The following is a 13,405-nucleotide window of genomic DNA, read 5'->3' as shown; positions in this document are numbered from 1 at the left end:
GGCGGCCTGGAAGCTACGACCTCAATACTGCAACATTCAATTGGGGCCAATGCATGTCATCACTGTGGATGCCAGCTACAGCACATGCAAACACATTTTGCATTTGCATTGTCGCCATGCGATTGGCATCACACATCACAACTCATTCGCCTAAAGTGATTGGTGCACCCCGTGTGTAATTAGGGTGACCAACTGGCATGTGTGCAAATTCAGGACTGTAAGGGTAAAAAATTTGTGACAAAAACTCAGGACAGAAGGTCAAAATTCAGGACAGAACTTCGGGACAAAAGGTAAGTTTTACAGGCACATCAGAGGAAGTTACGCAATAGCATAAAAGAAGGTAAATAGACAACCAATAAAGTACAAGTCAAAATAAGTTTTATATTAGGTTAGGACAATTGTGCACTTCACGTTTTTTCAGTATGCATGCTGCTTTGAGAAACTGCGCATGTCTTTTTGTGGTATTTCATATGATAATCTGTTCATATGGTTACTTCACTGGGTTGCCCAGTCTGATATTTTGTTTACAACTCATGGTCTTGAGCAGGCATGTTTGGTGAGGGAAGTGGTCAGGAAGATCTGCTCGGGAGGACTTTGTGACTAGCATTTCATATCAAGTGGCATTGTGAGATATAAAGGGGCATGCATAGGTGAACTAAAGGGAGGATTGCTGTGATGAACCCACTATAGGGAATGCATTATGGGTGTTTCAGCAAGTAGAACAGAAAATATGGAATCTGACTTTGCTTATGGGGGCTTAGCAGAGCATTGCACACGCTGACGGAAGTCACAAAGTTTCTTTTCCCTGCAGCTATCTTAAAAAATGCACTGTAAATAGACCATTACATAGTTTATTTTTGACGCCTTGCCCATTGCTACAAACACAATATACATCTCAAGCACAGCTCATGGCACTATGAGGCTCTCCCTAAAATCTTACAACTAAAAGAAGACATGCAAACATTTACAATTACTAGTATAACATTCAAGTAGCTGTTGGGTGTCACTCAAAATGTAATTTATTAATTCATTCATTCATCATTCAGTCTTTCACCATTCATTCTGTCCTTCAATCTGTGTGCCCATCCATATTCAAACCTTTTCAACCATTTGCACACCTATCCATCATCTATCCTTCCATCAATCATTTCACTCACCCATCCACCCATTCACCCTTTCACCCAAGCCATCTTTCTTTTTTCATTCATCCACACACCCATTCGCCCATCTATTCTGTCAATCATTCATCCATACTATCATTCATCCATCATCCCTTTCTCTCTCTCCATTGCCCTTTCACTTAGCCACCCATCCTTCACCCACCCATCCAGTTGCAGACAGAAAGAGGCCCATCAAGAACTCTACCCACACTGTAGTTCCTAAAGCAAGGGGTGCGGTGGTGTGTGGGAGGATTCACTATGCCCCTGCACATCGGCAATCTGAAAACTTGGAAGTCATGTGTCATGCATGATGCACAGTGCCAGGACGTGAGGGGACTGTCACATGGTGTTGTTTCTAGGGCCTTAAGTGGGATACAAAAACTGGAGGTCTCTCCAAGGGACATGCCTGATGTAATTAAGTGTGCTGCTTAAAACACATCACCTTAAAATATATGTTGAGCATAATGTGCCCGACTGGTATTTTGCTTTTCCTATAATTGCATCCAGTAACATTAGACATACAAGAATAGGACTATTGGCTCTGTCAATGTATACCAATTGCATAAAATAAATAAAAAGGCAAAAACTAGGCCTTTGTTTTATATAATAATAAAAATGCTTCAGCCCTGAAATGATGAGACTGGGTAAGATGTTTGTTTGGTACATTTTTGTACATTTTTTCCATCTAACCCTAACAGAATGCCCTGCCCAAGACCACAGTAGGAGGAGGCCACCACATGCTATAAGACCCTAAACTGGCACATTGTCATTCTGTATGTGGCAATCAGCAGCGGACAGAATGACAATGTGAGGTTGGGGCTGCCCTTGTGCTGGCACAATGAGTGCGAGGCGCCCTATCTGGGAGCTGAGGCCTCTCGCAGAGAACAGCTATGCTCCCTGTAAGGCCCAAAGTTACTGACAAATGGCGTCCATAAAAAGGATCCTCACGGACAAGGGACGTGAGGTCCAAATTACGGATGGTCCGTGAAATTTATGGAAGGTTGGTCACCCTATGTGTAATGTTGTGGGGCACGAGGCCCCCATGCATATAAAGTAACCACACATACACTGTACCTGTATGGGAGAACTGGCCCAGGGCATGTGTGTCCGGCCCCTTTTGTTGGCAGGGTCACATGTCCAGTGACACCTGTGCTGGGTGGCTGTGGGGTAAACCAGCCCTCTGGGAGTGTTGGGTACATCAGAACAACTTGAACAGTGATCAGCTGGCCACTACTAGGGGTGGGTGGACATCTCCGTTCCACCGACGGAATGTGCGGAGATTTGCCCTTCTGCCCTTGTGCAAAGAAGGCGGAAATTTGCGGCAAATCTCCGGCACTTTCAGGGGGCGGAACGGAAGTTGGCCACCCTCCCGCCTACCGCCTACCTCCCGCCTCCCGCTTCCTGCCTGCCTCTAGCCCGCCTTATTAAATTAGATTTAAAGGCTAAAATGAAACTTAAGTAAAACTTACATTATTGCGCCGCAAACTTCCCCATCACGGCTTCATCTTGGAAACTGCGCATGCGCGGGAGCCTGCGCATGCGCAGTCCTGGCGAGCAAAATGCGCATGCGCAGGCTCCCGTGCATGCGCAGTTTCCAAGATGAAGTCGCGATGGGGAAGTTTGCGGCGCAATAAGGTAAGTTTTATTTAAGTTTAATTTTAGCCTTTAAATATAATTTAATAAGGCGGGCGGGAGACGGGCAGGAAGCGGGCGGCGGGCGGGCTGTGGGCAGGCTCGCGTAATGGAAATATCGCGGAGAGGCAGGGAGATTAGTTCAATCTCCGTTTCTCTCCACGATAGTCCCTTCCGCGACTTCAGCCCACCCCTAGTCACTACACTGTTAAGGTATGAGAGAGTGTGACCTTAGAGTCGAGCCTTCACACACATGGTGTGTCCAAGAAAGGAGAGTGAAGTTACATACATTGTCATGCCTCCTGGGCAGCATGGACTGAAGTGAGGGAAGGAGTCAAAAAGGACAAAGGTCTCTCGCACTGTACCCATGTTGTATAATGAAATATCCACCCTGTGAACCTCACTTGTATATTCCTTGACATCTGACTGGTGTCTCTTGGCCAGGGGTCACCTTGTGAAGGGCCAGTGATGTAGCAAGACAATTCGAGGTGTCCATTGTCTGCAAATCAGACATACTTGTAATCCCTAGCACTTCCAACATACGTACTGGCATAACGTGCAGTGTGCTAGCTGACATTGGATGTAAATGTTCTCACACACGTCATAGGAGTGCACATGTGGAACAAACAAACATAGATCTGACCAACATCATCGGTCATTGGCAGCCATGTGGGCATGTATACACAATCCATGTGCATTTTTACCTCATTCAGGTGAACATTACAATGTCTGTTATGCAAAATCCCCACACTAGCATGCAGGACTGACCTCACAATTTTCAAATGTGTCTGTCCCCCGTGCTATATATCCATGATGCATTGTCAAGATGACACTCATTGGCCTCAATCCGTAATGTTGTTGTGAATAGGAGGACTAAAGCTTGCGGTCATGCAGTGACAGCAGCAACATGCAACTCAGCACTGATGCTGGGAAACCCAAGTGCTGTGCCATCTAACCACAGGGCAGCTCATCTTTGATGTAGCAGTGTACTATATGCCACACACTTTGGATGTTGTAGTGTCAGTATGTCGAGTGAGTGAAGAAAAACGTCTGAATGCAGGTCTCTTGTGCATTTCATGTGACCATGAGTCCTGTCAATGTTGTGGTTGTGTGAGTTTCTGGGTAAGCTGTGCACCACATCTCATCTATAACTCATCTCGTGTGTCTATCTGTACCCTGACATATGTAGGAGTAGACCACCCATCTTTTGACCTGGCCCCGACCTGGCGAATGCGGAGGACATCAAAATCATCCGGAAATTCCGTTTGGATCGCACAATACACTACGAAACCTATGTGTCCTGTTGGAGCCCCATTTGAAGCCCAAAAGAATATATCCGGCTGCATTGTCTACCACAGTGAAGGAGAAGGCTGCACTGCATTTCCTTGCTACGTCTTTCCAGTACACCGTGGCCAGCACCGGTGGGATGTCACAGCCCATGTTCAGCATGGTATTGCATGACGTCCTGTCAGCATTGATGCTATATACAAGGACAGACGTGTCTACTACCCAAGGACAGATGAATTGGAAGCTGTGAACAGGGAGTCTTATGACCTGGGAGGCATTCCAAATGTGTGGGAGCCATTGATGGTACCCACATTGCCCTCGTTCCACCTTAGGCAACTGAACACATCTATAGGAACCACACACACTACCACTCCATCAACGTGCAAGTGGAATGCCAGGTGGATCAGATCATCTCACTCATGTGTGCAAAGTATTCTGGGTCGGTACATGACTGCTACATCTTGCGGAACAGCACCATGCCCCAATTGATGTCCAATCTGCACCCCGAGCTAGCATGGCTTGTTGGTGAGTGGGCTGTGTAAATGTCTGTGATGTATGTGTGACATGCTGCTCTCCTCACATATTCAGATTTCACTGTTTGCCTCACAACTAGGTGACTCAGGGTATCCCAATCATTAGTGGTTGCTGACCCCACTGCGGAATCCAACAACGTCGGGGGAAGTCCAATACAGTGATGCACATAGGAGGACACGATGTGTGTTGGAGCGCACTTTTGGACTGCTGAAGTCAAGATTTAGGCACCTGGACAATGCTGGTGGAGCACTTATGTACTCACCACAGAAGGTATGCCAGATGGTAGTTGCATGCTGCATGCTACACAACCTGGCCATGCGCTAAAGGATCCCCCAGATTCTGGACGACAATGAACAGCACCATCACCTCGCTCCCAGCCCACAAATGCCCAGTGACGATGACAGTGGTGAGGAAGAAGGCCTTGATCAGGATTAATAGCTCATTGTCAACTACTTCCGTTGAGTGTAAGTTGACAATGAGCAACTATGACTGTGTCTTTGTGCCTTGCTGTTGTCTAAGCAAACTTTGAGAATTGTTGCAGAGATTTTGTACACATACAGGACTATGCGCACGATTAGAGAACTTGGGCATGCAAGGACTGAGCACTTTGAAGCACAGGACACAATTGCTATACTGCCTCACTTGCTCCCCTACTCACTCAGAGGTATTCAAGTGCCTGTACACAAGTAGATAAGTTGAAGACAAGAAACGGTTTGAAATGTGCAGTTTTTACTACAGTGTCAAAACCTGCAACATGCGTGCCACAACAAGTTGAGAATGCATGAGTACCATACCAATTACTATAGTGCAGGGGTCTCCAAACCGGTCCTGGAGGGCCGGATCCATGCCAGATTTTTAAAATAACTACATGTATCTCAATGGGGATATCCACAAAATCTGGCATGGATCCGGTCCTCCAGGACCGGTTTGGAGACCCCTGCTATAGTGCCATATTCATTTAACATGAAGCAAGATGTCACATCAATAATCCCTCTGGACGAAGACCCAAAAGCATATCCCCAACCCTTTGCAGGAAGGAGTTATATGGGAAATCCCTGGTCTATGGGCTTTGTCAGCAGACCCCATTCTTCACTCTATACCTGGTGAAATGTACATCACCTTTGCTGTTTCGCTCTCATCACTGGATGGATCATTCTCCAAGTGTGGGGCATCTGGCCCGCCTTCCCATGACATCTAAAAGGCATCCGTGTCCTCTAGCAGCTGTGAGGCTTTGTTGAGCCATGTTGCTGCGGCCAGACCAGAACAGAATGACAAGAGACAATGTTTTCCTACCATGGACAGAATGTTCAGACAGTACTCCTGAACTGCGCAGAGGACAAGCTCTGCGGACACTTCAAAACAACTACGCCATGCAATATTTGTGCAAATCAGCTGCATATTGTAAGCCGGGCTCATGCTAGTCGACGGTCAGATGACAGCCTCCCATTGCTCAGGCCTGTGGTACCAAGCGAAACAGAACGTAGAGGTCAGCATAGTCAAAGCCAAAGCAGACAGGGCTAAAGTCAGGGAGCTGAATGACAATTCATGTCATGAGGTGTAAAAAAGGCAAAAGAATATTGAATTAGTCACCAACATTTCTTGTTACTGTTATGTAGTTACGAATCCAAGAAGGCACAGGCAGATTCGAAGGCAATCAGTTCCAAAAGACGATCCAAATCATCTTCAGCAAAAAGGACCGCCATCCAATCCAGCAGTATGAAGGAACAGATGTGCTTCTCATACCACAAGGCTGAAAGGAGCATCCCATGGCAACCTGGGATAGGTTCAATGTAGGCATGGCACAGGAGCCATTGCGCAAGCGCACAGGCGCAGCTGTCAGCCTGTCTGACGCATTGAAAGGCATCCCTTAAACGTGTATCACAGAAGCAGTCCTGGTCATGGACATACAAAGGACTCTCCCACAGCTCATGATCCAGGGCAGCAAAGGGTATTGGAAAGGCAGACATCCATGGCCAAGTGAAAGGGGCATCTGAGACATGAGAACACAGGTTGCACGCAGGTGAAATAGGCATAGTGAAGGTTAGCCTATAACTGATGCGTAGCTCAGCTAATAGGACACATCCAATGAGAAGCTGCATGCGGTCATGGTTCAGTTGCAACTGTCCGAGGTTGGCCTGGACAACTGGATGGCCAGACACGTGAGAGCAATCTCAGAACCAGCACTCAGCTGTACAGCTGAAGTAATGATCTGAAACTGCTACATGCAGTATGAAAATTGGAGGAATGACACCCGGTAGCACTCCAGAAATAGCATGAAACGAAGGGACAAGGTCAGAGCCAACAAGTTTGAAAAAAGTGTGCAATGATTTTCAGTAACAGACACTATCAATAATTTGTGTGTCAGTTTCCCGAGAAAAAAGATGGGAGTGCTGTGTTCAGCAGTGACTGAATCACGCAGGTCGGTCATGACACATGGATTTCGAAGGTCTCTGGGCTGATGTGGGAGCGACTACTTGTCTAAACAGAAGCCCATTGTGCCTGCACACTTATTGAAGTATGCTTTTGCTGTGGGAATGTGAGGCCACTAATGAATATCCACAATCACATATGGGGGAGTGAGAAGAACATTGATACAGCAAGGAACACGTTGTGCAACAGTTCCTATATACGTGATGCCTACCCGGTGACCGCAGCAGTTGTGCTCATTCAGGAGAAGATAACTTCAGTTGTTACATAGATTTAGCGTGGGTATGTTGTCAGGGACTGGTTTTCATGTGGGTAAACATGCATAAATCTCACGTCACATGAAAAGCCCTGTACAACAGTACTTGAGTGTGTGAATGCGACAATGTCACCATCGTCACATGACAGGATATGTTGTCATACTGGCTCTTGTGGGCACACTGCTAAGGATTTCATTTTTCTGCTCTATGTGATATGTGACAACTTCCGTCATGTCCATTTTGATGTTGTTAGGGGGATGGGAGCACATTGCTTTACCTCCCAGCACAGTTTATCCCTTAGCATTTGGATAAATGCAGTTCAGTCATAATATTTACTTGTCATGGGACTGACGTGTTTCACCTGAGTTTGGCAGGGAGAGGCACAGAAACCCAAATGGATTGTGGCTGGTCCCTCAGCAAACACTGATCACAATGTATCTAACCTCCACTGATGTACGATGATAACGCGATAACACATGTGTCTAGGGATTGACAGCACTGACCTACATCCAGCCGTGGTGACTTACTTCCATGGAAAGACAAGTAAGCATTTCAACTGCAGTGGATTTACTAGATTGCTGAGGGGTGAACTGGGCTGGGAGGTGAAGTTGTGTGCTCCCATCCCCTTCTGTCCATGTTGATGGTGTTGTCCTGTGTAAACTGGTATGCATCTTGTACAGTGTTGCCTAGTGTAGTGCTTTTTCTGTATTGCCATAATATGTCAAATCACTGTCTTTTCCTTGTGTTGTTCCAGGTTCCTCTACTCTGTCAATGGATTGTCGCATTCACGTCTCATGATTCATTGCAATGTGAGTTGACATGTTACTTACTATGATAATAATTTCATCTTGACACAAAGGCATACAGGTGTGATTTGTTTTATTTGTCAATGAGTGACAGGTGAGGGTTGAAGTTGAAAGAGATGGTACATGGAAAGTTCAGGTAGAGTCCACAGTACATCAGTACACCCACATCCTTGTGGCAATGTGTGATCGGATTTACAAAAAAGTCAATGCTCGGTGTGACACTGGTGACATCAACGTTGGCTCCGATAACTGGTACGGCACAGTGCTTTGCTACGTGATCCTCCCTGGGACTTTCTTGGACCCCTCCCTAAGCTGTTTGGCCTGGGGAGAACCTGCTGCATGCTCTGAGGTGTCTGAGGATTCGCTGTGATGTGACTCACCCCTCCCTCTGGCCACTGCTGAGGTGTTGTGACTATCATCCGGCTAGCCACGGGGGGTGGCCAGCTATTTGTGCTGCATGCATGTCCTCAGGACTCCCACAAGCTGGTCCATGTACTCGGCAATTTGTACCAAACGAGTGTCCATGGACCTCTACAGCAGGTGGAGTTCACGCAGTTTGTCAAGGACCTGGTCTACTTGTCCCTGGTTCTGCTAGTATGCAACAAGTACAGTTTAAATGGAGGACTGGGCCTCTGTCTCATTGTCATCCTGTGACTGATCCCCAGTTGTCCTCCGACTTGCCCTGCTGCCATAGACCTGTAGCGGCACCTGTCACTGCCGCCCCACACAGTCCCCAGCATCCCGGGGCTGCCTGGTGGTGTTGACTAGAACTGGAATAGGGACAGTCTTTGAGGCAACGGTGTTGATGGTGGAGGTGGCTGCCACACAGTTCGGTACTGCAGGGGTCAGCTTTGTTGTCACAGCTGTTCTGGGAGTGGTGGGGACAGTGAGGGCTGGAGACTGCACTTGCCTAGGCACGCCAGATTGGCCAGGTCGGTTCCTCATCCTTAAAAAACAGGGAGTCTGAATCTGAGGGTTCAGCTTTTTGGGTGTGAGACTGGCTGGGCTCATCCATGGCATGGGTGCCTGCTGTTGCTGGTGAGTCACCTGTTGAACAGAGGTTGAATTGTCAGCATGTTCAATACACGTCACAACTTTGATGTTCATATTTGGCACATTTCGATTGAGACAACATGACTTTTCATCTTGGCATTACTTGTCATTCAAGTTTGTCAGTAGTGGAACATGATGTGGAGGTAAATACATTGCTCGTCAGCGATGTGACATGGCTGTTGCAACAATTTCATATGCACAGATATTGTATTTCCAAGCACATGTCCTCTGGTACCAACTTGTTGATCATCCACTTCTGTTCATGCTAGGATATTTGTGACTTTGCTATGACTGTTTGTCTACTATGTGGCTACTTCCTGCGTTGTGCTTGTTGTCCTGTCCCTGTGTGGTTTGTGATGTTTAACTGAGTCTACATGTATGTGTTGTGTTGATGTGAGTCTTTATGCTTTGGAATAATGGTACTTGCACATTGGGTTTTGGCCACTCCGTTCTTGGGTTTTGGTTTGCAGTTACATGTGACTTCATCAATGACATTGTGATTCTCAATGGTAGTTTCTGTGTGTGCACTGGCTGCAGCTTAGGCAGCTTGACAGGGTTGGCACACAAATGCGGGATGTGGTGATCAGATAGCTCCTTGCTGTTTGGGAGGGAAGACAGAGGCCCTTGTGGGGGTTGTGGCCTTGCTGTCAGGCCCGACAAACCCTCCGGAGTAAGTGGCTGCCTACCTGTTAAGTGAAGCAGAGGAAGGAAATGCTAGCCTTAAGAGACATTCATGTTGACAGCGTGCACTGTACATGAGTTTGATTTTGTCTGGCAATTGAGGCTCACTGGTTGTGCACAACAGTACATTACAGTGGGATGTGATCATTTTGTTTGTACTTACCAGCCTCCACTCCCCCCTTGATTCCTGTGAGACTCTCGGGATGCAGTATGGCAAGCACGTTTTCCTCCCATTCAGTGAAGGTTACTGGTCGTATGGGAGGGCCGCCACCAGTTCTTTGTTCCACCTCATGGTTCCTATGGGCCCGATGCTTGACCCGGGCCTTGAGGTCGACCCACTGCCTTTTGATGTCATGCAGTGTGCGTAGGGTGGTCCCTACAGCACTGACTTTGTTGTGGATCCTTGTCCAGATCTGGGTTTTGCGAACACGTGGGGTGTGTTGTACTAGGCTTCCATACAAATGTGGTTCTACCCTTATTATCTCGTCTACCATCACTTTCAACACAGTGTCGGTGAATTTGGGCATTTTCTGTTTGGCCATGGTGCAAAGGTGAGAAAAGTGCAGGTGCAGGGGGTGGTGAAGTTATGTGAAGTGTGTCAGGTGTGTGGGTAGGAAGTGGTGTTGTGTGGAGATGGGTGTATGTGATGTTGTGCTGTGTGTGTAAATGAGGTCCTGTCTCTCGGTGTCAGCTAATGGTGTGCAAAGGATGCTGGTCCAGGAAGGGGTTGGTATTATGCTGTGGTATGTGGGTGTGTCCACATGTGTGATGTCCTCCAGGTATTTCCTCCTTGCTGGGCATTGCTTACGTTGCCAATGGACATTTGGGGTGTATAATTTTGGCATGTGTGATGTAATTGGGGCAGAGTTGAGTGCAGGCACACTTTGTGCATCGCTGTTCAGTTTGTTACCACCACCATTTATTTGGTCTATGCGCAAGCAAGGAAATCGTTATGCAATGCTCTGTCCTCCAGCTCCACGTGTTCGTAATTGGCCATGGGGGTCATTCCGCGTCAGGAACTGAATTAGTCACTTGAACTGCTTTCCCCATCTGCTGCGGTCGATCGTAAATGGCCCCTAAATCTGGGTGGTGAACTCTGCTCCACTTGCGGAGTTCACAAATTTTCTGCACTCTAGTCGAAATTTGTCCTCGTTTACGATCGTCAACATCAAGTTGGCGAGTGCGAGTGTAGAAAATCAACTTCCCGGCGAGATTTCTCAACGCGGGCGGTCAGATTTCTCATTACGAGTGGCAACTTGTGCTTGTGACCGCTTGGGTTGAGAAACCGTCCGTTCGTGCTGAGAAAGCTGCAGCTCGAATAAAAATATTCTTGAGCGGCAGAAAGGAAGCATTGCCCGCTTGCGCTGTGCATGGTGCCATTCCCAACTATTGCACAACACGGACAAGCACCTGACACTGAATATCACCCCGAATGGCATTTATCTAACACACTCTAATTTTTTGCTGCTAACTCTGCCCAGGCTTAATCCAGATGTAAAAGTACAAAGGCTTGAACAGCAGCACTGAAGTCGCTTTCTGGCAAAAAATGGTTTGACGTTCTTTAGATGAGAGAAATTATAACAGGCCATCTTTTATTTTTTGGCAATGTGTTCCTTGTGGATGAGGTTGGAGTCCAGGGTGAATCCAAGTGACTTGGCATTCAATGAAATTTGGGTGTTTGAAGCCATCAAGGTGCATGTCATGTCATTGAGCCTGGTTTGTACTGTATCTTGTTTATTGTTCTTGACACATAATAGCATTCTGTCTGGATGGGGCTGAGCTTCAGGTAGGCGGGGGACATAACAGTTTTGATGATGTACAAGCGTTGTCTGAGGCACAGGATGCCTGAAGCAGAGGAATCTTTCAAGTAGAGTTGAGTATCATCTGTATAGTGGTGAAGCTTGATGCTGTTATCTGTGAGTGGTATTTACAACAAGGGGTGGTGAGGGACAGAGTCTCTGAATTAAGCAGAAAGCTCTCACCCAGTCAAGAGATCAGGGCTAGATCCAACACCGTTTTTTAGCTCACTGCACCATCCCAGTTTCAGAACCTGGCTGTATGCAAATTAGTCAGTTCCTGTCCCAGTGCATGATGGGAACAGGGCAAACCAAACTACAAAAGCCAATTCTTACACTGGGAAGGAAACAAGCTCCCGGGGACCGGTTTCTGGCATTACAGCCGTCTTCAGCCCGGTTTGCTTGAATCCTGATGGTGCAATGAGCAAGGGTCTCACATCTGAGAATACCCTTCCACGCTTAGGGTGGACAAAAATATTTACAACAAGGGGTGGGTAGGGACAGAGTCTCTGAATTAAGCAGAAAGCTCTCACCCAGTCAAGAGATCAGGGCTAGATCCAACACCGTTTTTTAGCTCACTGCACCATCCCAGTTTCAGAACCTGGCTGTATGCAAATTAGTCAGTTCCTGTCCCAGTGCATGATGGGAACAGGGCAAACCAAACTACAAAAGCCAATTCTTACACTGGGAAGGAAACAAGCTCCCGGGGACCGGTTTCTGGCATTACAGCCGTCTTCAGCCCGGTTTGCTTGAATCCTGATGGTGCAATGAGCAAGGGTCTCACATCTGAGAATACCCTTCCACGCTTAGGGTGGACAAAAATATTTACAACAAGGGGTGGTGAGGGACAGAGTCTCTGAATTAAGCAGAAAGCTCTCACCCAGTCAAGAGATCAGGGCTAGATCCAACACCGTTTTTTAGCTCACTGCACCATCCCAGTTTCAGAACCTGGCTGTATGCAAATTAGTCAGTTCCTGTCCCAGTGCATGATGGGAACAGGGCAAACCAAACTACAAAAGCCAATTCTTACACTGGGAAGGAAACAAGCTCCCGGGGACCGGTTTCTGGCATTACAGCCGTCTTCAGCCCGGTTTTGCCCTGTTCCCATGATGCACTGGGCCAGGGACAGACTGATTTGCATATAGCCAGGTTCTGAGCTGGGATGGGGCAGTGAGATAAATAACGGTGATGGATCAAGCCCTGATCTTTGGACTGGGTAAGAGTGGTCTGCTCAATTCAGACACTCTGTTCATCACCACCCCCTTTTGTAAATCGATTTTGGCCACTATAGGTGTGGCAGGGTATACTCAGACATGAGTCCCTTTCTCACTGCTCCATCAGGATTCAAGCAAGCCGGGCCGAAGAGGCTGAAATGCCAGAAACCGGTCCCCGGTAGCTTGTCTCCTTTCTGGTAAAGAATTGGCTTGGTAGTTTAGTCTGCCCTGTTCCCATGATGCACTGGGCCAGGGACAGACTGATTTGCATATAGCCAGGTTCTGAGCTGGGATGGGGCAGTGAGATAAATAACGGTGATGGATCAAGCCCTGATCTTTGGACTGGGTAAGAGTGGTCTGCTCAATTCAGACACTCTGTTCATCACCACCCCCTTTTGTAAATCGTTATCTGTGAGTGGAGCACCAATCAGCTCCATGTACAGTTTGAAGATGAGAGGAGAAAGTATGGAGTCATACAGGACTCCACAGGTGATATGGATATTTTGTGACCTGGATGTGCCTATGTGAACAAACTGGTGTTGTTTGGAAAGGTAGAAG

The 13,405-nt window shown here is 47.2% G+C and overlaps 1 protein-coding gene across 1 annotated transcript in view; it reads left to right on the top strand.

Moving 5' to 3' along the window:
- LOC147728397 (la-related protein 1B-like) overlaps window positions 1–13,405 on the top strand; it is a 435,404-nt gene that overhangs the window by 89,628 nt on the left and 332,371 nt on the right. The window contains exon 4 of the mRNA XM_086963792.1: window positions 8,052–8,093. Coding sequence (XP_086819918.1) covers window positions 8,052–8,093 — 42 coding nt within the window. The remainder of the gene's footprint in view (window positions 1–8,051; window positions 8,094–13,405) is intronic.

The sequence above is a fragment of the Lissotriton vulgaris genome, chromosome 3_1 (assembly GCF_964263255.1).
Source record: "Lissotriton vulgaris chromosome 3_1, aLisVul1.2, whole genome shotgun sequence".
Classification (NCBI taxonomy): domain Eukaryota; kingdom Metazoa; phylum Chordata; class Amphibia; order Caudata; family Salamandridae; genus Lissotriton; species Lissotriton vulgaris.
Note: the sequence above shows the minus strand (reverse complement) of the source record. Positions and strands in the feature narration are given on the sequence as shown.